At 37.1% G+C, this 27906-nt stretch overlaps 1 protein-coding gene across 11 annotated transcripts in view; it reads left to right on the top strand.

Annotated features, from left to right (window-relative positions):
• The window catches only part of LOC138940618 (uncharacterized), a 191057-nt gene that overhangs the window by 155910 nt on the left and 7241 nt on the right, over nucleotides 1–27906 (top strand). For all 11 annotated transcript variants that reach the window (XM_070309673.1, XM_070309678.1, XM_070309677.1 and 8 more), the window contains 5 exons: nucleotides 24813–24990; nucleotides 25367–25610; nucleotides 25711–25888; nucleotides 25978–26104; nucleotides 26246–26419. In XM_070309673.1, coding sequence (XP_070165774.1) covers nucleotides 24813–24990; nucleotides 25367–25610; nucleotides 25711–25888; nucleotides 25978–26104; nucleotides 26246–26419 — 901 coding nt within the window. The remainder of the gene's footprint in view (nucleotides 1–24812; nucleotides 24991–25366; nucleotides 25611–25710; nucleotides 25889–25977; nucleotides 26105–26245; nucleotides 26420–27906) is intronic.

The raw sequence follows: 27906 nt of genomic DNA, 5'->3' as shown, positions 1-27906 counted from the left end.
CTTTAACTTTCAATATCTCAAAAATTATAAGAGACCGCTGATTAAATTATAAGGAAAAGTTACTTAGGATCATGATTTTGACAACATATGTCAAGGTCAACATCGTTCGGTCCGTTTTTATAAAGTTTTATTATCATGTCCAATACTTTAAAGTGACATATCTCGAAAACCATTGTCGGAAATTTTTTTTACTATTTTTCCTGTATTTCCTCGTCTTCAGAAACGACCTTTCAAATAGGGGGCCGTAATTATCGTAATCATCCCCTAACTACTATTACAAAATAGATATAATTCATTTTCAGTGAAATATAAAAATAAGCAAAATATTAAGTTCTTATCTTTCAGAGATTGTTATATTTTCGACATCATTTTTATATTGTATATATATATATATATATATATACAATATAAAAATACTTGTAATTAAAGATGAATTGTAAGAATATTTGTAATTAAAAATTGTTTTATTGTGATCTTGAGATTAGAAGAAAATGAACTAAAATTATTTATTAATATTTATATTTATATTTATTTATATAGCTTTAATTTAATTTAAATTATTAATATGTATATATATATATATATATATATATATATATATATATATACATACATATTAATAATTTAAATTAAATTAAAGCTATATAAATAAATATAAATATAAATATTAATAAATAATTTTAGTTCATTTTCTTCTAATCTCAAGATCACAATAAAACAATTTTTAATTACAAATATTCTTTCCAATTATAAAATTTTAATAATAAATAAATGTATGTAAAATTATTTTTTTAATAATTATTTACAGAAGATAATAGAATCAATACTTTTAATATTTAATTTCTTTTATAAAAATTTAAATTAACATATTTTAATTGCTTATACAGGGTGTTTCAGAACAACCTTCTATCCTTAAAATGACGTATTCCTGATACGATTCTAAGACGAGTTTTCCTTTACCAAAATTTGAATTGAAGCGTAATTTTTGAGTTATAAGTAAAAATAGTTAGCAAATCACGCGTCGAGTACAGAAGGCAGGCAGGAGCGGCACAACGCGCCGCAGCTGACCGTTCGACGCGTGATTAGCACCGCATGAGTAGCTAACTATTTTATCTTATAACATAAAATTTCGCTTTAAATAAAATTTTGGTAAAAAAGAAAATGTCTTAGAATTACGTCAGGAATACGTATTTAAAATAACGTCACTTTAGCGAAAGTTGTTCCGGATCGCCGCTCGTCGGATGCTGCAATCAGCTAATTGCTAGACGCGATGTATGTATGGCGGAATGTGTGCGTAAAAGGAAGGAAGAGACAGAGACAAAGACAGAGAGGGGGTGAGGGAGGGAGAGGGGAGAGAGAGAGAGAGAGAGAGAGAGAGGAAGGAATGTGGGAGAGACGTTTATACACACGCACGCACATACGCATACACTTTTTTTCTCGCTCTCTTTCTCTCTTTCACACAACACTCATACACTCTCTTATTCGGTCATTTATTCACGCACTCACTCACTCACTTGCTCACTCACAGCGTAGCAAATCTTCATGCTACGTATTGTCGTTAACTGCTGCATAATTATTATTTAACGACGGACCGCGGAGACTGATCACATTGTTACGTTGCCTAGCGATGCAAGAAACGCGACATGTACCGTGCAAGTTGCGACGTGCGTGTGGCGTATGGCGTGTGATTTACGCGAGATAAAACGAACGATCTTCTAAAACCTTCGCATTACGAATGCGGTAGAAGACATGAAACGTATAATGACGTACTTAAAAAAATTAATTATTTATCATAATTAATAACTATTTCTAATTATAATAAATAATTATTATTTTAAAAAGTATGTATTATACGTTATTAAGTTTCCGAAATTATTGCATTCACGATGCGAAAGTTTCAATCAATCGCAAGACCGCAAGAATAATGTAATTAATAAATTACACTTGGGAAAATTAATTTTTATTCTGCTCAAATCAGATGTTCCAACGTTAAAATGTATCGTGTGTGCATGTATGTGTGCGCGCGCGCTCGCGTGCTTCATGTCTATGCATGTACTTTGGTATATTTCAAACTTTTTTTGTTAATAACTTTTTAATAAGCAACGAGCAACGATTAAATTAGAAGAAAAAGTTACTCAGAATTATGTCCTTGACAACATATATCAAGGTCAAGATCATTGGGGTTAGGTCCCTTTTTCGCTATATTTACCTTATTTATTATATAATTAATTTATTACAACGTATTTTTAATATGCATAAAAAATTGATATTTTTGTATATATCTCATATTCATACACATATCTAAATATTTTGAAAATGTAACAAAAATGATATTTTAATAAATTTGAAGTTAGTATTACATATACACAACATATACACACATATAGATAATATATAACACACATAGTAGCTCGGATAAGAAAGAGATGGACAGAGAATAATGAGCAGAAAGAAGATATGAGTGTAAGTGAGCAAGTGCCTGTACAAATGCCAAATGTAAGGAAAAAAGAAAATAGTTATACCTCTTTCCGTAGCAATACTTTATGCTCACTAATGTTTATTGACTGATGTGAATTATCAATCGATGTATTGTTTTACAGCCATTCCCTCGCTTACTCATTCCTATTCTCTCTCTCTCTCTCTCTCTCTCTCTCTCTCTCTCTCTCTCTCTCTCTCCCTTCCTCCCTCTCACCCCCTTCTATTACCCTCTCTCTCCCCTCTCTCTCTCACTCTCTAATAATGAGTTGATATATACCATAGATGTGTTTTCTTGTTGCTCGTTTTGTGTGCCAAATTTCTGCCGTTTTTTTCCCTTCGTGGCCATTATTTTTTAGTGTGTATTGTCAAGAGCTTCCTATGTTTGACTTTTTGGTACTCGCAGCTTTTGTGCCGGTTAATTGACCGGTTTGTTGGATCGTTTCTGGATTTTCAATTAGATTTTTTTGGCGTTGAACCTTATCGTGGATATTTTTCGACCTAGGCATATTTTTGTTTACGATTGAAGAATGGATGACGGTGTAGGCGCTGGTGGGCAGATTGACAGTAGCATAGGAAGAAGATGCTTACACGACAGTCTTCCAGCACGACATTTTTAAATCATTCAGGTATGTCAGAGAGAGCTAATATCGATGCAATAAATGCCTCGAAAGTAAATGTGTTTAGGACTACGGTTAATAGATATAATGAAAGTGTGTCTAAGTTGCTTTTATCTAGTAAGGGAACGCTGGAAAAAAAATAGTTATTGAATCTACTTTTCGAGCATGCAGAGATGCTTTTATGGAGGTGTCCATGGTTTTAACTCTATTTTAACTAATTTAATTGATGAGAGATCGATATCTACTATTTTAACTAATTTAATTGATGAGAGATCGATATCTACGAGCTTTTCGTTGATGTTAAGAAGGTTGTTGTGAAGGCACTAGACGACATTAATAAAAAAGCAATAACCAATATGAGGAGTAACATTACTTTTGTGGGAGGTTCAAACGAGAACAGGAAAATGTATGCGTCTGTTGTTGGTTCCCCAGGATTTGAGGTACATGTCTCATGGGATCCGACGGTGGAGGTATCTAACACTACTAGCTTTCTGGTTGTACCGAGTAAGAATAAGAAAGATAAATACGGCTCATCTCAGGTCACTAAAGAGACCTTGTGCTCTTAAAGAGGTCTTAAAACCGGCTGACTGCGGTTTAAAGATCAAGAAAATATTGTATGCACAAGATAATGGCATCAGGATTGAGGCATTCTCTCTTGACATTGAGAAAATGGGGCTTACCCTGGTCTTGCTGGGGCTGGATTGACGGTGCGTGAGAACTTAAAATTGAATCCTAGGCTTATCATACACGGAGTTCCTGCCAAAATGTCGGCTAAAGAGATTAAGGATGAGCTCCTGGCTCAAAACCTGAGTGATGTCTCCACGAACGACGTAAAGATTGTTTATATTTTTACGCCAAAACAAGACAGGCGCATTACCAACTGCATTCTGGAGGTCACACCAGCCGTGTGCAGGGCCTTACTCGGAAATGGACGAATCTATCTATGCTACACTGCCTGCTCATTTGCGGATCATATGAAAATTGTGCAGTGTTACAGACATCTCTCGTTGGGAGATATTGCCAAAGATTGCAAGAGTGGACCTTCTTGCGGGCATTGTGCTGGGGCTCATGAGATGAAGGACTGCAAGAATAGAGATCAACCACCTAAGTGTCTGAACTGTGAGTGTCATCATGTATCTCATGGTAACCTGGCTCACTCCACCATGGATATTGCAAAGTGGTCAATACTAGGTAGAAAAATCAAGGACAAAATAGCCGATACCAGCTGTGAATGATGTAGCAAATGACTTTGAGGACCTAAATTAAAATTTGCCATATTAACTGCCAATCTCTCTTCACACATTTGGATGAATTTCGTCACTTCTTCTGCAGCTGATTTTTACATCATTTGTATATCGGAGACTTGGCTTCGGCCTGCTATTACTGATGCTATGATCAGATTGCCGAGATATTCTCTCTTCAGGTGCGATAGAGTTGGAAGATCTGGTAGTGGCATTTTATTTGTCGGATCATTTTCGCGCCTCCATTCTTTGTTGTTTTGCTGGGTTTGTTATTGGTAGACTAGAATTTATTATGGCGGAGATCTTATTTAACGATTGGTCTAAAGTCTTGCTAGCGGTGGTATATCAACCCCCGAACTCAGGTTATCTGAAAGAGTTTTTCCAGTCATTCTTGAGATACCAAGTAAACTATAGGCATTCAGTCATCCTAGGAGATTTCAATGCTGACATGAATCAAATCACGTTTGATAGCCAGCAGTTGGGCATCTTTATTTCTGCGTCGAGCTTATATCTTGTGCCGTTCATGTCTACTCACCACCTGAGGAACTCCAACGCTGTTGGATCTGTGCATTATCGATGACATAGATAAGCTCAAAGAATTTGGTCAACGTGAAGTAGCATTTATATCAGCTTATGCTATTGTCTTTATAAGGTACAGGATTAAACTGCAGCGTTGTTGTGGAAAGTTTATAGTTTGCAGGGATTGGAGTAATTTTGATGCAACGTTTTTCCAATCTGGTGTTGGTGACATCAACTGGACTAACGTGTCAGTTTCAGATAATATGGATGAAAAGATTGATATCTTTTGCATTAAATTACTTGACATATTTAATGCTCATATACCTTTGAAGCGACGATACTTCAAGAATTTGCCTGCTTCATGGCTGACTGAAGAGATTCGTTTGGTGATGCGCAATAGAGATCTGGCCAGAAAAACTTGGCGCAGACATAAAAGTGACGTATGATCGATACAAAATATTGCGCAATAAGGCACAGAATCTTGTGCGTTCTGCAAAGCGCGAATATTATGTCAACATCTTTAATTGGGGGGGGGGGGGTCAAAGCATCTGGTTTGTAGCAGGTTGAGACATATTGGTCTTATTAAGGCCAGGGATACTGGAGTGCGCCTTTCACACTCTGTTGAAGAGCTTAATGTATTCTTTGGACACAGTGAAGAGCGTTCTAATTATATGGAGAGTGGCTTTCTCGAGGATGTACTTGCAGGGGATTTTGATGACAAGAGCTTCCACTGGAATTATGTTGTGCCGCTGGATATCGTGAGAGTGATTTCCAGGGCTAAATCAAATGCAGTTGGAGGGGATGGCATCTCCCTGAGACTGTTGAAACTGACAATCCATTGTATACTGCTTATCTTGGAGCATCTTTTCAACTTCTCCTTGAATGAAGTTTTTTCAATGCAATGGAAATCGGCTCTTATCTGTCTGATTCCTAAAGTCAAGAATCCTACGTTGGTGCAACATTATCGACCAATATCGATCCTTCCTACTTTGTCGAAGATTCTGGAGCAGATAGTCCGCGTGCAGATTCATGCCTATCTTGAGGACTCTGGCTTTTACGATCCATGTCAATCTGCTTATCGGAACAACCACTCTACGCAAACTTGTCTGATTAGGATGTTGGACACAATGAGACACGCGGCTGATCGTAGGATGGTCACCGTGTTTGTGTTCTTTGATTTTTCGAAGGCTTTTGATAGGGTGGATCATTTCCTGCTAAGAAGTTGAAGAACTTAAACTTTTCTGCTAGTGTCTTGCGTTGGACACACTCTTATTTGACGGAGCGGATTCAGGCGGTTAAGGGGATCCAAGGCTTGTCTGTTTTACCGACCAAAACGATTATTATATTGCACACCGAAATCTTTTTTTTAGTTGAATAGAATAATAAATCCTTTTCCACGATTAAAGTACACATCGAAACAAAGATGAGACTTCACGAGTTTATGTTAAAAACGGAAAAAAACTAAAAAATTACATTACAAATTTCAAATAATCGCGGGCTAATAAGAGCCAGAACGCGAATGGTAGTGCCTTAGTTTCATAGAAAAATAAGTTTTCTATGAAACTGAATATGTGCACAGGGCATGAAATTTACTTGGTGTTATACCAAAATTTTTTAAAAATAATCTCAATTCGAGATATATAATAAACCCTCCTTTACCCACCTGGATAAATAAAGGCGAGAAAAAATATCGGGGCAAAGTCGCTGAATCGGGAATCGAACCCGAGTCTTTCGCTTGCTGGGCGACTGCTCTTACCTCTGAGCTATTCAGACCCCACACCACCGATTAAATTTCGTGCCCTGTGCACATATTCAGTTTCATAGAAAACTTATTTTTCTATGAAACTAACGCACTACTATTCGCGTTCTGGCTCTTATTAGTCCGCGATTATTTGAAATTTGTAATGTCACATGATAGTCTAATTTCTTAAAATTTGTAAAAAATTACAGTTTTTTTATCGGCTTCTGGCGTCAGGTCGAAACAATACTTATGTAATATAAAAATTTTGCAATGTGTACATGCAATGTGTACATGCTTGAAGGAATATAGATGAACGTTTAGAAACGTGTTTAGAAGCCTAGTAAAAAAGATTATTGTCTGCAAAAATTTCGTGCATATGTGTGTGTGCGAAATCGAGGCTCAAGAGTAAAACAGAGCAGTAGATTAGTTGCGTGATGTCGCGATAGACAGAGCTGCAATTGTACATGACAAAGACAGACATAATCGTACTATCTTCGTCTCTTTCATGTGTGAGAGTAATATACATGTACGCACTAACATCATTGCAGTATCTTTTTTCTCTCGATCATACGCTCTGTCTCTTTCTAATCGCTCGCTCGCTATGTACTACGTATCGCTTAGCTTCATGCTCCTCGCATATTCACTTACGCGTTCACTCGCGCTTCTCTCTCTCTCTCTCTCTCTCTCTTTCTTTCTGCTCGTTCATTATTGTATTTTTTTTATTCCCATTATTATATTCTTTTGTTTGCTCAACTTTTATTCTTTCTATTCTCGTCTCCCTACATGAAAATAAATAAATTTATTTATTTATGTTTATTTGATACATCATAAATGAGATACACAAGTTATTTTCTTTTTCTATTTAACTATAGTTAAATACAACACATGTACATACAAAAATACACATAATTAAATACTTTTTCTATTTATGACATACACAATATCTCATTTATGTTGTATAAAATAAAGACGAATAAATTAATGTATTATTATGTAGGAAGACGAGAATTGAAAGAATAAAAGTCGAAGAAATAAAAGAATATAATAATGAGGATGAAAGAATACAATAAAGAACGAGGAGCAAGCGAGATGGCAAACATCAAAAAGTTCCGAAGTCTCGCTCGCGAGGCTCTCTTTATCTATAATCTATAGTATCTCGGGTTACATATCGTTCGTAAAATTTCTGTTTTTCGTATTTTATCGATATCAAAATAATTCTAATAGATTAATGAGATTCTTGCGATTAAAATAATACTAAACATGACATAAATCGGATAATTTTTAATCAGTTATGTTATTAAAATTATGATTATTTATTTCATTTAAAATTATCCGATTTATGTCATACTTGGTGTTATTTTAATCGCAAGAATCTCATTAATCCATTATAATTATTTTTATACTAATAAAATACAATATAAAAGTTTCAGTTTTTATTTTATAAGATGTTTATATATAGTAGATAAGGAAAGATCCCCGCGCGATGCTGGAGAGTCGACAAAAGCGAAAGCGAGAAAGAATGAAGGAGCAAGCGAAACGACAAAAATCGAAGAGTTCCGAAGTCTCGCTCGTGAGGCTCCCTTTCTCTATAATCTTTCACGTTAGATTAATATATATAAATTATTATAAAATTTATATATATATACAGGGTGTCCGGCGTCAATCGCATCACCGGTCGTGTGCAGGTAGAGCAGATGAAATCGAGAAGAAAAGTCCTTTACCTTTTTTTTCTATAACACTTAATAAAAGAGTTATTATTGAGTAAAGTCTGGTCAATCAGCGCCGATCTTTAGCCGGGCGCACGTCAGTGAGCCGCGCGCTGTGAAGTGTACAGCGGCGCACACTATCAGGCGCGCGGTTCACCGACGTGCGCCCGGCTAAAGATCGGCGCTGATTGGCCAGACTTTACTCAATAATAACTCTTTTATTAAGTGTTATATAAAAAATTGGTACAGGACTTTTCTTCTCGCTTTCACCTGCTCTACCTGCACATGACTGTTGATGCGGTTGACGCCGGACACCCTGTATGTATATGTCATGTTACTATAGAAAATCAAATGTCTGTATTTCGCATTTTATATATCCGAAAATAATTTAAATGCATTAATTACATTATTGTGATTAAAATGACACATCGTAAAATATTAATAAATAATGTTTTTATGTATCGAATTAATCTTAATCAATATGAAAATAATTTTTTATTCGGTTACAGAATATTCGTTTATAAAGATACGCATTTGTTTTTATTATTACGCGATATTTGTAGCATGCATGTATCTAAGTATGTATGTACGTATCGGGGAATAAGTCGACTGTACTATTCACACGCACACAGCCAGGCACATGCGATAATATCAGTGCGCGGCAGTACTCAGTCTCAGTCTCAATCGCGCGTGTTGTGTACATAAGCGTCACGAGAGATAACCGCAAAAGTGTGCTCAACCGTTATAACGCGTTATAACGCGTCGAATTTAAAAAACGAGTGTTGTGTTTGTGTAGTTATAGTGTGTTCATATAATGGGACGAAAATGTAATGAGAAACGCTTGCCTCGCTTTGCCCGCAGACTTTCTTTAAAAAGAATAAGGGTCAAAAGGTTAGTATATTTATATACCATAATTCTAGAAGGAATTGTTTTAATGTATACTATATACTAATATGTTGCTAGATATAATTGAATTTTTTTTCCGTGCAGTTTACACAAAAATATAAGTATGATAATGTAATATTATATAAAAATGTAATATTTCAAATTTATTTTTTTATTTTTTGATTATATCTTTAAAGCAATTCCTAAATAGAAAACAACATAAAGACATTTGTATAAAAAAATTGTAATATAAAATTAATCTTTAAATAGAATTTAGAATTACTACAATATATGAACATACATATTATATGTATATGATGCACATAGTATTTAATACTCATATAGTATTTTTGTTATAAAGAAATGGACAGACAAGGGCAAAAAAAGAAAGAGAGAGAGAAAGAGAGAGAGAGAGAGAGAGAGAGAGAGAGAGAGAGAGAGAGAGAGAGAGAGAGAGAGAGAGAGAGAGAGAATAGGAATGAGTAAGCGAGGGAATGGCTGTACAACGATATATCGATTAATAATTCACATCAGTCGCTAAACATTAGTGAGTATAAAGTATTGCTATGGAGAAAGATCCAACTATTTCCTTTTTTTTCTTACTTTTGGCACTTGTATAGACACTTGCTCACTTACACTTATATCCTCTTTCTCTTTGCCCATTCTTCTCTGTCCATCTCTTTCTGATCCGAGCATACTACATGTGTGTTATATATTATCTATATGCGATCTATTCGTGAACTGGTTGTAAATATTTCATACTAGATGCGGTTTGTACGTGCGGTCTAAATATTGCCGAAATATTTGATCCCAGAGGCGATCTTTTCGTGAACTGGTTGTAAATATTTCATACTAGATGCGGTTTGCATGTGCGCTTTAAATATTGCCGAAATATTTGATCCCAGAAGCGATCTTTTCGTGAACTGATTGTAAATATTTCATACTAGATGCGGTTTGCATGTGCGCTCTAAATATTGCCGAAATATTTGATCCTAGAAGCGATCTTTTCGTGAACTGGTTATAAATATTTCATACCAGATGCGGTTTTGCATAATATATTTTGCATTATTATTTGCTTTCCATTATATCTATTTAGCAAACAAGTCATAAATTGTGACTTGTAGAAAATTATACACAAATATTGCTAATATCCTTTATATAAATATATATATATATATATATATATATATATATTATAATAAATATCGTTGGAAAGAAACGCTTAAATGCAAATTTAAATCGGAGAGACGAAAAAAAATATATATATGGTTGCGTTCTCACGGGAATAGGCGATGGAGGGGCCCATTTTATATTTTCAATATTCAGAATATTGTAAAAATATATTCTGTTGCGATCGAGACAAACAATTTATTATAAATCTTTATTACAAATATATAAACATTTATGTATACGAACAAAAAAGAGACATAATATAATATATATTTATATAAATAATACATTGTTGTTATATCCATTGATTATATCGATTGAAAAAAATGAGCTGCATTGCATAGATCGCAACTTATAGAAAGTTACATGATAATATCCAGAATATATGTATATATATCATACTATATGTATATATATATATATCATAATATATATATCATACTATATGTATATATATCTTAATATATATATACCCAGTAAGCAATTTGATAACAAATTGTTGCCAAATTGGCATCAAATTCGCTCAAAATTTGGTAACAAATCCAGTGCCATCTGTGTCCGCATTAAGCTTGTGTTTTGGTGACAAAGCTTGTTGACATAACCTGACAGCAAATTGACGGCACAAACCGAGCAAAGCTTGACATGATTTGACGTCAAATTGATGGCAAAAATCGACCAAGATCTGCGCAAGACAATCTGATAGCAGATTGTCAGCAAAAACCGAACAAATTCTGCAGCTTTTGGCCATTCATATAAAAGTATATATTTAAATAGATTTAAAGCCTTAATCCTAAGTAACAAAATGATGATAAGTTTTGGTCATAAAATGACCATTAGATAATTAAACATTATATAAAATCATATATTAATATGTTAAAACATATAAGTAAATTCAAATAACTTAATTTATAAAATTAAAGATCTTTTTGGACAGAAATTGTTTGAATAAGTGAAAATCGAACAATTATCTGTCCGATTTGCCAAAAATCAATTCAATATCTGAATTTCCTGTATAAGAATTATGTCAAAAATTGAACTGATAGAAATATATATATTATAATATTATTAGAATTTTGTAGACTTTATATACACTCATGACAAGAATTTGAATACGGGTATAGATAATGAATAACGCGCCGCATAGCGATAAGCGACTGAACTATTTTATAATACTTTGTAATAAGCTGCAGATTTTGTTCGGTTTTTGCTGCCAATTTGCCATCAAATTGCGCACTCTAAATCCTGCTCAGTTTTTGCCGACAATCTGATGTCAGTCATGTTAGCAAGCTTTGCTCGGTTTCTGTCGCCAATTTGCTGTGTAGTTATGTTAGCAAGCTTCGCTTGATTCTTGGCGGCAATCTGCCAGCTTAATCGGTAATAACAACTCTTGTACCAAATTTGTAGCCTTTTTGCTGACAATAATTTGTAGCAAGCACTTGGCAATATCTGTTAGAACAGACCTGGCTGACTGGGTATATATATATCATACTATATGTTAATATATCATAATATATTGTATATATCATACTATATGTATATACAATATATCATAATATATGTATATACAAATACATCTGTATACGTCTATGTACATATTATACTTATATATATATTTATATACACAGCCAAATGTTATTCCTCTTGGAAGATATATGGGAAGACACATAGCCCGTATGAACAATGTGAAATTGTGTTCAAATATGTGATAAAGGCAGACATGTCTATATTATACTGTTATCTATACGCTTAGATACGCGTGCGAGGCGATAGAGCAGTAGAAATACACGATGTTGTCTGATTTCAACATATTGAACACAATGCGAAGTTGCTTTTAATAATACGCATAAATCATGCATAAATATTAGTATGGGTAACGGCAGAACCAAAATTGTCGGTATTATCGATAATTGTGTCGATAATACCGACAATTTTAGTTCTGTTTAGATGAGGGCTCTAACCCGTTGGAGTTCGCTCGTCGCTTTTGGATCCTCTTAAGGATAGTATGGAGGGTATTGTTTTGTTTCCATTTTTCGTCAGGGTTGGAGTGCCTCAAGGCTCTGTTTTGGGACCCTTGCTTTTCACTTTATATTTAATTGACTTTAGTTTTGTGGTCAAACACTGCAAACATAATTTTTATGCTGACGATCTTCAAGCTTACATTCACTGTGAACCAAGGGATTTATCTGACACTATCCGAATGGTCAATGAAGACATTGATGCTATTCTTGGCTGGTCTATTGACAGGTTCATCTTAAACTCAGATAAAACTCAGGCTATAATTATGAGAATATCGAGATTTGTCAACGCTATTGATCTGAGTATCCTTTCTGAAGTAAAAGTCCACGATTCAATATTCTACATTTATTAAATATTTTGGTGTTACGGTCATGAATACTTTATCTTGGGAGAAGCAGGTTACTAATATGGCAAACAGGATCCATTTAGTTCTATATCAGTTAAAACTCTGCAGGCACCTACTGCCTGAAACTCTTAAATCTAAGCTCGTCATTTTACTAATCTATCCACATGTTGATTATTTCTGTGCAGCTACTGACATGACGACCGAACATAATCTGAGACTTCATAGAGCAGTAAAAACTTGTGTCAGATTTATCTTTAACGTGAAGGCCGATTACATCTTATTATGAAAAGCTACGTTGGCTTAAAGTCGATGTTAGGAAAGGTTACTTCATTGGATGTTTATTGTATAAGATATTACAAACTTAACAACCAAATCTTCTACACTCCAATTTCAACTGCAGGATCACAACAACGTTAATTCAGCCACAATGTAGGACTGGATTGTATAAATGCTCATTTAGGCTTACATTGGCGAGGCTTTGGGATGGTCTCCCTCCATCTATCCGGAATACAACGACACTGGTTGATTTTAAACAAAAGCTCTATTCGTATTTGCTCGTCTGTTCGCTTTTTCATGACTAAGGTCATAACTCAGAATGTTCCTAATACTCTTGCATCTCTCTCTGGCACATCCATTTACATACATACTCACCACACATTTATTCTAATACAGCGTGTCCTAGACCACCGTACACCTCTTTTCTTTCAAAAAGTAAGCATTTTAGAGAAAAACGTTTTCAACAAAAATTGTATAGTTTTGAGGGGAACATAAGATGTCATTGGTTTGATCTTGGATGGCATTGTTAAGATCAAGTCAAGGACACTTTTAATTTCTTAAATGGAACTTCCTACTTTTTATTGCATATTCTTATAGCTTACCTCGAGAGCTTTTCAAAACACTATAATAAAGTATTTTTTCATTAAGTACTTTTTGAGTTATTTTATATTTTAATCTGACATATTTTGATATAAAAAATTAAATATTTCGTAAAATATTCAGTTTTCAATAATCTTACCGTAATACTTTTATGTACAGAATAATGAGACAAATCAATTAGTGCAAAAAAAACCAAATAATTGTTTAAAAAATACATTGTAAATAATTTTCTTAAAAACAATTATTTTTTATGCTAATTGATTTGTCTCATTATTCTGTACATAAAAGTATTACGGTAAGATTATCGAAAACTAAATATTTTACGAAATATTTAATTATTTATATCAAAATATGTCAGATTAAAATATAAAATAACTCAAAAAGTACTTAATGAAAAAATACTTTATTATAGTGTTTTGGAAAGCTCTCGACATAAACTATAAAAGTATGCAAAAAATAGGGGGTTCAATTTAAGAAATAAAAGGTGTCCTTGACTTGACCTTAACGATGCCATCCAAGGTCAAACCAATGACACCATCTTATGTTCCTCTCAAAAACAATTTTTGTTTAAAACGTTTTTCTCTAAAATGCTTAGTTTTTGAAAGAAAAGGAGTGTACGGGTGGTCTAGGATACCCTGTATATATATATGTATATGTGCGTGCGGGAGGGAGGAAGGGAAAGAGGGAGGGAGTGAGAGAGAAGGAGAGAGAGGGAGGGAGAGAGAGAGGAAAAGAGAGGGAGTGAGACGGGGAGAGAGAGGGAGGGACGGAGGGAGAGAGGGAGAGAGAGAGAGGGGGGGATTGATTGATCTTTATTAGCTTTCTCAGCTATTTGTAATACAAATCTAGTTTACATTAATTACAATATACTCCTTTAACATTCGCTTAAACGGCACAATTCTTTCATTCCGCTTTATTTCAGCTGGCAAGGCGTTATACATTTTCACTCCTTCGTAAAAGTCTTCGTAAAAACTCTTTTGCGCACTCCTTGTTCTGCGATATTTTATTGCAATATCCTCAGCTTGTCGTGTTTGCCTTTCACTCTCATTTCCCACAATTTCTAACCTATTTCTTAATTTCTCCGGTAACATGTTTCTTAAAATGTTAAAAATAAATATACACACATTATAATATAGCCTCTGTTTTATGGACATAAACTGCAGCGCTTGCAGCATACGCTCCACTTTGGTATGTCTATCACATTGCAATATGATCCTAATGCCCCGGTTTTGTGCTTTTTGCAATTTACTCAGTTGTGTTTCTCCCATATCAATTAACAGCGTCGCACAATACTCAAATGCTATAATTGTCTTATATACAATACATCTAGTGTATGCCGATATATAATTACCTATTCTATTAAAAAAACTCGTTTTTTTCCCTATTTTCTTTAGCATATAATCACAGTTGTCCTTAAATCGTAGTCTATCGTCAATAATTATGCCTAGGTATTTCATTATTTCCACACGTTCAATCTCAGTTCCATCCAAACATTTCAATGTTATATTACCTCGCAGTTCTTTTCTTATACTTCTAACAATCATATATTTCGTTTTTCCTGCATTCATTTTTAACTTATTTATATTCATCCACTCTTCTACTATAGTAAATGCCATATTCATTTTGCCCTCTAATTCCGCGCTTCTTTCTCCAGTTACATATATTAACGTATCATCTGCAAACATTTTTATACTACATCCTTCTGGACAGATTTTTATTATATCATTTATAATACTATAAATAATAAAGGTCCTAATACAGATCCTTGCGGTACTTCATATTCTGTGGTCATTAATTTAGACCATTTATTATTAAATTGAACCTGCTGTGTTCTATCCTTTAAATATGATCTTAACCATTCTATAACCATTCCCCTAATTCCATATTGATATAATTTCTCTAATAATCTTTCTCTATCTATTGTTTCAAAGGCTCGCTTAAGATCCATGAAAATTACCTCTACCATTTTTGCCTCACTAACTACTAATTTCCATTCATCAATGACTGTTTGAATCGTTGTTTCACACAAATACTGTTTTCTAAAGCCCGACTGATGTTCTGTTATAATACAATTATCTTGAGAGAGAGAGAGAGAGAGAGAGAGAGAAGCGCGAGTGAAGGCGTAAGTGAATATGCGTGGAGCATAAAGTTAAGCGATACGTAGTACATAGGGTGCGAACGATTAGAAAGAGACAGAGCGTATGATCGAGAGAGTACAGATAGTGCAATAATGTTAGTGCATACATGTATATTACTTTCACACACATGAAAAAGACAAAGATAGTATGATTATATCTGTCCTTGTCACGTAAGATTGCAGCTTTGTCTATCGCGATATCACGTAACTAATCTATTGCTCTGTTTTACTCTTGAGCCTCGATCTCGCACACACACATATGCACGAAAGTTTTGCCTAATAAAATCTTTTTTATAAAGCTTATAAACTTGCTTCTCAAAGTTCACTGATATTCTTTAATGAAATGCCGAGTGCGGAATCCATTTGTTAGGCACGTGCAAATTACAAATTTTTTATATTAAGCAAATGTTGATGGCAGAGTCGATAAAAAACTATAATTTTTGATTTTTTCTCTTTTTACATGAAATCATATACCCTGCACTATGTTACTATGTGTACTTTATTTATAGAAAAGGATTTATTAATATCTATAAATAACAAAAATATTTTGCATTTTAACTAATATTCGCATTCTGTTGGTAAAACAGAACAGTCCGACATCCTCTTAAATCTCTTGATATAATAAATTTTACATGTAATCTATAGATGTTTTTGGAGAATTACTTTTTGCAAAATAGCCAAGATAGCCAAGATAGCCAAATCTACCAAAAACGAATTTTATGCAAACTTGCTACAGATTTTGTTGACAAGACAAATGCAAATTTGATACAAGATTTGTTTTATCCGATGATGTCATCACAATGCCAGCAGAAATTTAACAAAATTTGCTGACACGATTTGATAGCAAATCGGCGGCAGAATAGGAGTAAACCTACTAATATAACTTGAAAGCAAATTGATGCCAAAAACTGAACAAGGTCTGTGTAACAAAATCTTATAGCAAATTGAAATAAAAAACCGAGCGAAGCTTGCTGACATGACTGACATTAGATTGTCGGCAGAAACTGAGCAAGAGCTGGCATGCAGAATCTGACGGCAGATTGGCAGCAAAAACTTAACAGAATCTGCAAATTAATTATTATTTAAAATAATATAGCTCAACTGCTTACCATGCGGCGCGTTATTCACTATCTATACCTGTATTCAAGTTTTTATCATGAGTGTATAAAGTGTGCAACATGCCGCTAATAATATTGTAATATATCTATTTTTTTATCATTCAATTTTTGACAAGGTTACCATACAGAGAATTTGGATATTGAACTAATTTTTTGGAAAATCGGACAAATAATTGTGTGATTTTTCTTATTCGAACAATTTCTGCCCGAAAAAATTTTTAATATAATGAATTAAATTATTTAAATTTACCTATATGTTTTAACATATTAATATATGTTATTATTATATATTAATACTATAGTTGGTCTTATTTTTACCATTAAAAGAACATCAGAAAATTATTTTCTGTGAATGTAACATATGACGTCATTTTCGGGTCTCATGAGAGCTAACTTAGGATGTCTAATTGGTCATTTTGTGACCAAAATTTATCGTCACTTTGCTATTTAGGATTGAGATTTTAAATCCATTTATAAATGTATCATTTTATATAAATGGCTAAAAACTGCAGATTTTGTTCAGTTTTTGCTGCCAACCTGGCATTAAATTGTCGTGCGCAGATTTTGCTCGATTTCTGCCGCCAATTTGACGTCAAGTCATATCAGCAAGCTTTGCTCAGTTTTTGCCATCAATTTGCTGTCAGGTTATGTTCACTGGCTTTACTGGCAAAACATGAGCTTATTACGGACACAGATGGCAACGGATTTGTTATCAAGTTTTGACCGAATTTGATGCCAATTTGGCAATAATTTGCTATCAAATTGCTATGGGAGATGCTTTGCAAAATCTGTTTTTGACACACTTGACAGGCTATCTATCCTACAGAGTAGATCTCTAGTAAACAAAATACGTGCATTATGACAACAGATTGGCAACAGATTTAGATTTTCAGAAGTTGCTAGCAAATTAACATAAATTGTGTCCGTATTATGATTATGATTCACCGGCAGAGTCTACTGACACAATTTGATTAGCGGCAAAAGTCGAGCAAGATTTACTGCGCGCATTTTGACGTCAGATTAGCATCAGAAATCGAGCAAGAGTTGCAGATGACTGCAAATCTTGCTTGGTTTCTGCTGTTAATATGCTGTTTGGTTATATCAACAATCTTTGTTACAGGTTCTGCTAACAGTCCGTCAATATAATCAAAATGGATAGACTCTGTAATAAATTCATAGCCTTTCTATTGACAAAAATTTTTAGCAAACACGGCAAAACTTGTTTTGAACAGACTAACTGAGTATAAATAAACTAATTGAGTTTTGTCACATTAAGAGTATTCGGGGGATAGACCTCATTTCGCTGGAAAATTGTAAGCTTATCTAGAACCTCTCCTCCGCCTAAATATTAATTTTTTTGTTTTTATATTTTTAAATACTATATAAAAATCTGTATATTTATTTCTCTCTCTCCCTTCTTCTTTCTTTTTTCTCTCTCTTTCTTTTTGCTTTCTTCTCCTTTTGTCTTTTTCTTTTCTCCCCATTCTTCTCTCTCCTTTCTTATTTTCTTTCTGTCTCTTCCTCCTTAAATCTCCTATTTTTCCTCTCTTTCTTCTTCTTTCCTTTTTATCTATGCTCTATGCTGTGTCTCTGTGACATACAGCGTAGTATGGATAATAATATTCATATAAATTGTATCCAGCATTGAATTTGTCATTGTCAATCTACATTTGACCTTTTTTTTTTTTGTAACGAAGGGGGAAATGCATTTACGCATACCCCGCCTCGATGGGGCTCGAGGCGGGGTTATGTGGGACTCCCCTCGACCTAAACAAACGGCCGAGGGACTACCCACTAAAACCCCCTCCGGGTTGTCCATCCCTGGCGTTATTGGGGACCTCTCCGGAAACTGGCATCTGCACTACTTCAGAGAGGCCCCCCACCAGTAGTCATGGATGACAACCGTCCTGCTGGGGAGGAGGTTGGTGTTTCCTCCCCAGAGTCCCCGTTCCGCGGGGACATCCTCCCTACGGCACCCGCTATACGGCTGGAGGGAGGGGAGAACCGGGGGGGGCTAACCTCCACCCCCTCCATATCCTCCGTCCCTCCGCCCCCCATGGTGCCATCCCCCACAGTCGGATGGGGATTCGCCGCTTCCGTCGCGGCGGGTGGGTCAGCCTTCTGCGGCTGGCCCGGGGCCCCTTGCGACGCACTGGGCCCCCCCCCCCTCTTTTCCCTCGCGGCACGGGGAGGGGTACAACCCCTTGCCCCCATGCAATGGTCCGACGGTCTCCCCAGGCCCGCGAAAACGGGGCAACTGGGGGACTTCGCCGGACACTTGGATGCTGGGTGCCCGGGTGTGCCACACCTGTAGCACAACCCGGACCGGTCCTGCCCTCCCGTGCAATGCTGCCTGACGTAGCCGATCGCCAGGCAGCGATAGCAGCGCAGGGGGCGGGCACGGAGCACTTCCACCTGTGCCCATGTCCACCCTATGCGCACCCTCCCGGCAACCGCCACCCTCCTTACGAGGGTAACGGGTGCCCGAACCCACACGGTCCCCGTGCCGGACGCAGGTCTCCGGATCTCTCCGATCCGAAGACCCCCGCCCGTCGGCCCCCCGAGGGCCGTGAGAGCTCCCCTAACTTCCTCTAGGGTCACCGAGCTGTCCAGCCCTCTAAGCCGCATCTCCGCGAACTTAGAGGGCCGGGCAACCCGGACCCCGGTCCCCTCCAAGACCCCCCTGAGACTCTCCGCGAGCCTGTCCGCGAGCTCGGCGGATGTGGGGGGCTCAGGGTTCTCCTCTCGAACCCTCACCGGCCTGGGGACCTCGATCAGGGTCCCCCCGTTCGCGGCGCTCCTCACGCGGGTGTCGGCGATGCCCAGTCCCGAGAGGTCGATACACTCCCGGGCCCTGGCCATCGCCGCCCCGACGGAAAGCCCCGCACCCTCCGGTGCCGACAGCAAAACCGCTGCCGGCCCCGGAGGCCGAGGCCTCCGTCCCTTCGCCCTCCCGATCTGTGCCGTCCGCACGGGGGCAGCGCCTCCCTTCCCCCCACCGGAAGACCCGCCAGGCCCCGGGGGAGGGGGCGGGGGTAGGGCGGGGACTCCATTGGTCCCACGCCCGGCCCCCCGCCTCCGCACCACCCGCACCCACGACTCCCCCGCACGCGCGGGAGGGGATGCCACAGGCGGCACCTGCCGGACCCGGTCGGGAATAGCGGGAGGGGCCGCAGCCGTCTCTCCCACCTCCCTTCCGGGACCTGCCCCTCTCTGGCTGCTGGGCCCGGTCGGGGCGAGCGGGGGGGGCCGCAGCTTTCCCCCCAACCCCCTTCCGGGATTTGGCCTTCAGCGGCTGCTGAGCCGGGAGGGGCTTAGCAGGGGGGGCCGCAGCCACCACCCCACCGCCCCGTCCGGACTTGCCGCCGATTCCTCCCCCGCCCCCAACTCGCTCGAGTGCGGACATGAGGCGCTCCTCCACGCCTCTCAGGCCCTCGGCCAAGAGGGCCTCCACCTGGGCCACCGAGAGGGGCCCCGAATGCCCCCCCGTGCCCACCTCTTCCGCATCCATCCCCATCCCCCCCATACCGGGGGGGAGTGGGGATGGAGGGCTCCGGGGAGTCCCCAAGGATCCCGCGGGCCTTACCGCGCGCAGAAATCCCCAGGATTGACTCCACGGAGCCCTCCCTATCTCCTCGGGTGGGGGCCCCCGGAGGAGGGGAGCCCGCCGAAGTGAAGGCCCCTTGCGGGATCCCCACCGGCGGCCCCCCCCCAACGGAGAACCCCACCCCGACGCCACCGCCGTCGCCACCCCTCGAGGGCCGCAAGGTCCTGGGGACCTTCGACGGGGGACTCGTCCCGTCTGGGGGAGTTGCCTCGGGGCGTGGCACTTGGCCCCCCCTCAGCACCGCGACCTCCTCCCTCAGCGCCGCAATCTCGCTCTCGCAGGTGGTCAGTCTCCTCCTCAGCCATTCATTGGCTGAGCGGAGGAGGCCCACCTGCGAGTCCTCGCCGGTCCCCGTCCGGCTGAGGAGCTCCGCGCAGTACGCCTTCACGCGGACGGCCGTGAGGCGCATGCCGCGCTTAAAAGTCCCCTTGAGGTTGCTGGAGACGGACACCATCCGCTCCAGCTCCCCAAGGGACTCGCGCGCTCTCCTCTCGATTTTTGCCGCCGTGAGATCACGAACCTGATCAGCCACCTCGTGCTCCGAAGGCAATGAGCGGGTGCCTTGGGTCTCCGGGGGAACGAACCCAGCCTGTAGGGATCGCTCCTCCTCGAGAACCCTCAGCTCCCGCTCCTTCGCCGCCGCGAGACGCTCTATCGCCTCTGCCCTGCCGACGTACTCACCCGTTGTCGGTGGGCGTCCTCTCCCCCTCTTGGCCAGGGCAGCCAGCTCCAAGTCCCCGGGTCGAACCGGGGAGACACTGCGACTCCTAGCACCTGTGTCGAGGTCCAGGCTCGAGCTCGAAGGAGTCCTCGTCCTGAGCCGTTCCACCTCGGTGGTCCTCCTGGCGGCCCGCCGGGCTTCCACCTCCTGCCTCCCCGCGGTCCTCGAGGGTGTAGACTCCCCCGAGCCCCCGGATGCGCCCCTGGTGCCCCCCTGGCACCTTTCGGGGGGGATCCACCTTCCCTTGTAGGTGTAGTGGTCGGAGAAGAATTTCCTTAACCCATCCACCTCCCCCCGGTAATTGCCCCTCTTGCACTCGTTGAGGAACTCTTCCACTGTCGAGTCACCAACCCCGGGATCATCCAAAAACCTCGGAAGCCGGTCCAAGACGACTACTGGGGATCCCTTCTTCTTTCTCTTCTCGCCGCTTGGTGGCACAGCGGCCTTTGTTTTTGGGGATGGAGGTATCCCTTCCTGCGGGATGCCCTCCACCTCCACCTCCATGCTGATCCCAACATCCTCCTCGGCGGTAGTCCGTTCCCCGGCCGTGCCCGTCGGCAACACGGCCGGTAGCCCATCGTCGGATGACGACCTAGGAGTGGCTGGGACGATACCACTCCTCTGCCGTTCCAAGGTACCCGAACCCTTGGCGTTCGCTCTCTTCTTTGTGGACATTTTCATCTGTAACAAAGAAATGGTTTGATTTCGGGGTTTTCCTTCCCCTAGGACGGTTGGCTCCACCACGCCTCACGAGCCCGCCCTGCCCGGCTTTTTTTCAAGAGGTATGCTCCTCCTTTGGTTGGCTCTTAGCACCCTTCCACTCCCTGCTTGCGCAGGGAGCTTCAGGGTGAGCCCCCTCACCACGACAAGGTGGCCAACCATCGAGAGGGATCTACATTTGACCTGGCTTTACATAGACTATATTTGTTTATATCTTTTTAATAAACAACGAGCGACAGCTAAGATCTTTTGGAGCTTACTCAGAATTGCGACTTCGACAATGTTTGTTAAAATTAAAGTTATTGAAGCTATATTCCTTTGATATTTACAAATTTGTTTTTATAATTATTTTTTATATGTTTTTATAATATTATATAAGGCATTAAAAAAGATTCAATGATGGTATATATCCAGACAGCACAAGGATGTCCTTAGGACGTCCAAAGGGCATCCAGGACATACATGTAGGATATCCTCAGGATATCCCATTGTAATCCTCAGATCTCCTCTGGATGTCCTGAGGAAGAGTAAATGATAGTCGTATATTAACCTCTGGAGAATCCAGGGAGATCCTGTGGAACATTCTAAGGATTTTTATAGGATATGTTAGGGATATTTTTCGTATTTCAAGGAGCAAATTTAAAAATTTAAATATAAATTAAAATTATGTTTTGTTATTTACTGCCAATATTAAAAATCTAATATTAAAAATAGTTCACCGTTTTTTAATATTTGAGGCTTTCGTGCTGTACATGAATATTTTAGGTTTGGCTCCCGGGTTTGAGTTGTGTAATATTGTCTAAACAATCCAATATCTGAATTCTCTATGTTGGGATTGCATCAGAAATTGAACTGATAGAAAATAATTACATTTATAATTTCCTGTCAGTTGCTCTTTGCAAGCTTTATATAATTCTCATGACCAAATCTCAAATACGAGTTCGCGTGTCGCATAGCGGTAAATAAACGAACTAGCGGTTGAATACTATTGTTTGTAAAGTTTTTGGAATGTTGCGAACAGTAACATTTCTCATGAAATATTAAATAAATAATAATTTTGGATATATGAAAATGTGCGCATCAAATTCAATTATTAATATTAAACGAAATTAACGTTAACAATTAATTGCACATGTATATGTCCTCTGGAAATCCAAAAGACATCCAATATAATAGACAAGGCAGATATATCCTACAGACATCCAGGGGTTATTCAGTGGACATTTATAGGACATTAATACTTATTATAATACTTAAGATTTCTAAATTATATTAAATAGCCGACACAACTAAAAATAATTATATATGCATATTAAATTTTTATAAATATATTTATAATAATATTTTAAAACATCCTACAAATGTCCTAAACCTGGACATATTCAGGATGATCCTGAGGATGTTTTGTGCTGTCTGGGTAATGTCATTTTTTATTATATATATATATATATATTGTATATACCATATATATACACATGCATATATAATACGAAAGAGGGAAAAGGCAATTAAGAGTCAGCGCGATAATTTGTGCGCATATGTTTTATTACAATCAAATTACATTGACATTTTAACTAAGTGATGATAGGCATAATCATAAAAAGCGTACGTTTCGATTCTAATGATTGTAGTAATGATTTGATTGTAATAAAACATATCTGCACAAATTACCGCGCTGGCTCTTAATTGCCTTTTCCTTTCTTCATATGATATATTCATAAGAATCTTTATTAGTTTATTTTCATGTATATATACAGGGTGATGAAAACGTAAGTACCATAAATTTGTACGATGAAAGAAGGAACCAATATAAGCATTTTAAGTATAAGAACCATGGGTCGACGACGCTTCGTTGCGGCGTGGCGGACATTTAATTGAATCGTTACAATGCCTATGATGCAATGATTTTATTCCATCAATTTGACATGTTTACAATAAATGTTCAAAGTTACGACCGTCAACGTTCCGTCAAAAGTTGGTTCATGATTATTTCAAAGAAAACGAACTCCAGCTACTCATTTTTCATTGTCAATAGCAAACAGCTCGACTGATAATATAATCACTACAGCTTGGCTGAGAAAAAATGGGGAGAGTGGAAGAAAGACCTTGCAAGCATCTTGAGAGGTAAACAAACAAATGGTAAACAAATGAGAGACAAACAAACAAACTACGTTGCTTGCATTGCAGGCGTTGTGACGATTCAATTAAACATCCATCACGCCGTAAACAAGCGTCGTCAATCCATGGTTCCTATACTTAAAATGCTTGTATTGGGTCTTTTTCTTTCATCACACAAATTTATTTGGTTTCAAAAATATATTCCGAATGTAAAATAATGATTTCGTGACGATCTAATTGTCAATCTAATCTACTCTATCAACTTGTATATAAATCGTTTATTCATATATTATTATATGTTGAAAGAAATAAGATAAAGCAAAACTGATAAATGTTGAATTTGTCATATTTTCATCATATACATATATATATATATATATATATATATATATATATATATATGTATGATATTTGGCTTCAGAAATATATTATGAATGTAAAATAATGATTTCATGATGATCTAATTGTCAATTTAATTTACTCTATTAACTTGTATATAAATCGTTTATATATTATATATTATTATATGTTATATATTATATTTATATACATATTATATTTATTATATTTTCATTTATTATATGTTACATATTATATTTATTATATATTTACATATTATTATATGTTGAAAGAAATAAGATAAAGCAAAAATGATAGATGTTGAATTTGACATATTTTCATCATGTAGAATAAAGAGTAAATATTCTCTTTCTCTATCTATTAGTAAAGAATTGTGCTTTGTTTAATAATGTTGTATATAACATAATATTGTACGATATTATGTCATTTGTTGCAGCCTAACAATTACTCATCACGATATAGCTAATAAATTCATCAGAATTGTCACTCGGAGACTTCGGAACAATATACTCCCAGAGGATTTAATTCCACTCGTACAAGATGTAGTAGAAACGCACCCAGGATTGACGTTTTTAAAAGAAGCTACGGAATTCCATTCCCGCTATGTACATACGGTTCGTACCAAATAGCTTATATCTTTATTATTCCATTTTTTATCTAATCAAATTTTTTCGAATATAATCAAATTGCAATTAAACAATAGATTCGTACAGTTTGTGTTTAATATCCATTAAAATTACTCTTTCTAACTATAATAAAAATAACACCAATTCCCGAAGCTAATGAAAAAGTATTGTAACTATGATTCTAATTTTGAAATAATTCAATACATTGATTACAAATTCAAATTTAAATAATATAAATTTTTTACATTTAGTTGTTTTCGAAGAATAATGTGGTTGTGATTTAAAAAAAAATCTTTTGTGTTCTCATATAAGTTATGAATAAAAGCAATCGTTCACAGATATTTATATCTAAATATAATTGTAGGTGATTGCTAGGATATTTTATTGTGTAAATCGAAGTTGGAGTGGCAAAATTTCATTAGCGGAATTAAGGAGAAGCAATTTGTTAGCAGTGATTGCTGTACTTGAGCACGAGGAAGATATTAATCAAGTTACAGCCTACTTCAGTTATGAACATTTTTATGTAATATATTGCAAATTTTGGGAATTAGATCGCGACCACGATCTTTTCATAGATAAAATGGATCTAACAAGGCATAATGATCATGGTGAGAGAATATGTTTATAATACGCAATTGAATATGTCTATGATACGCGCCAATGTATTTTATGAATTTTTGCCAATTTGATTTATTGAATTATCTTCAGCATTATCAGCTCGAATGATCGAACGCATATTTAGCGGTGCCGTGATGAGGGGTAATAGAGTAAAGAGCAGCAACAATGCACAACTATTAGAAGATAAGATGAGTTATACGGAATTTGTATGGTTTCTTCTTAGCGAGGAAGACAAAAATCATCCCACTGCCATTGAATATTGGTTTAGGTAATTATTTCGCATTAGTCATGTAAGAGATAATAGTATTTAGTAATCCTCTTAGTCTTTTAGCATTTGTTACAATTTTTTATTGATAGATGCATGGATCTTGACGGCGATGGTTATTTATCGATGTATGAATTAGAATATTTCTATGAAGAGCAATTACGTCGAATGGAAGCGATTGGTCTGGAAACATTGCCTTTTGAAGATTGTCTTTGTCAGGTAACATTATAAGTCTGTTTATAGAGTATCTGTATGTTTTTATAGTTTTACATTTTAAATTTCAAACTTTGAAATAGTATTGAAAAGTATGAATTAAATAAGACATTATAATAAAATGCAAAAAAATATAATATGCTTCAGATGTTAGATATGATTCACCCGGTAATACTAGGCAAGATATCATTGAGTGACTTGAAAAAATGTAAAATGACGTCCATATTCTTTGATACCTTCTTTAATCTGGAAAAATATTTGGATCATGAGCAAAGGGATCCGTTTGCTTCGACGAGAGATCACGACGCTGATGGTCATGAAGTGCGTATTTATTTTAACATTTTCTTAAATATTTATTTGGAAAACATTTCCTAAATTTGATAGTCAAACTTTTGATTAATAATGTCAGGATCACAGATATTACTTTCGGTTGTTAAAAATTATGATTATACATGTAGGGTATTTCCTAATAATTGGGAAGTATTGCAGTGGTGGATTCAGAACACAAAAATAAGAAAAAAAGTTCACATAAACATATATCCGATATAATCTTGTTTCCGAGTTACAGTCCATTTTATTTTTTAACAGAATTAAAAGATAGCAAACTTGGATATCGATTTGTTGTTTATCTGCAAGATTTGTAGGACTTGAGGTCTTGCTAATCTGTAAATATAAATGTGTTACTTGTGTTGTAAGTGATACGGTTCGTATCTTATGCTTACAATGAAGATAAAATATTTGATGTTAAATATTACATTAAATGTTTTGTATGTTAGTGCTATTAACGTAATAGTTTATATTTAAAGTATAGAAAAATTGCACAAATGTCTATACTAAACTAAATTGCTAATTGAGGCTTCGAAATTGTGTCGCATGAAGTTCCCAGTTGTATGAGAGAAAATGACGATGCTGTGTGTGAGGCGTGTTATTTATGTGAGTTTTATTTACAGCGTCGGTATGTGTCAATGTGATCAAAGAAAATCTTTTGTAAAAACAAAAGATGTGTGACTTGCTTCACTCGTATCATTTGACAATTTGACAGTTTATGTCGTTTGAAAGTTTGACAATTTATGACAAAAACTTAAATTAAAATAACTATTATTTTAATTGTTACTTATTTTATATTTAATTTATATTTAATTTGTTATATCTAAACAAAAATGATTAAAAAACTTTGTTGCATATCACACGCAATCATTATTTTAAATGTGGCGGCCATTTTCTCTCATATCAAAAACCCTATCAAACGCAAGTTATGCTATTCTAATGGTGACACGTTAGCAATCTAGTTTAGTATAGATATTTGAGGAAAATTGCAGCTTAGTCAAACAATGAAATAGCAGACATGCATCTTATGTATGGATTTTCTGGTAGTCTGTTGGACTTTTATATGCGCAAAAATTTCCGCGAACCGTATTCTATCTTAACTCTATTGGAAAATAATACAGATTGTAACTCGGAAACAAGGTCATATCGGACATATATTTTTATGAATTTTTTTTCTTATTTTTGTGTCCTGAATCCAATATTTCCCACTTATTAGAAAACACCCTGTATATACCGAGTATAAATTACGATACAATATTTACTCACAATATTTATATATTTTCGTCATGTATATACAAGATGTTTATTTCATTCAAGTTAAGACCAAAATCTTTATCCAAATATCTAACAAACTACGCAAAATTTTAAAAAATGTATTAGAGAAAAGTTATTTGTATGTGTGTGTAGTTTTGAAGGGGACGTCTTGTGGTGAGCATGGTTTTATTCTAAATGAAGACATTTTCGAGATTTCAAGATTATCA

Source organism: Polyergus mexicanus, unplaced genomic scaffold, assembly GCF_030449975.1.
Source record: "Polyergus mexicanus isolate NDT 795.1 unplaced genomic scaffold, iyPolMexi1.0 SCAF_17, whole genome shotgun sequence".
Classification (NCBI taxonomy): domain Eukaryota; kingdom Metazoa; phylum Arthropoda; class Insecta; order Hymenoptera; family Formicidae; genus Polyergus; species Polyergus mexicanus.
Note: the sequence above shows the minus strand (reverse complement) of the source record. Positions and strands in the feature narration are given on the sequence as shown.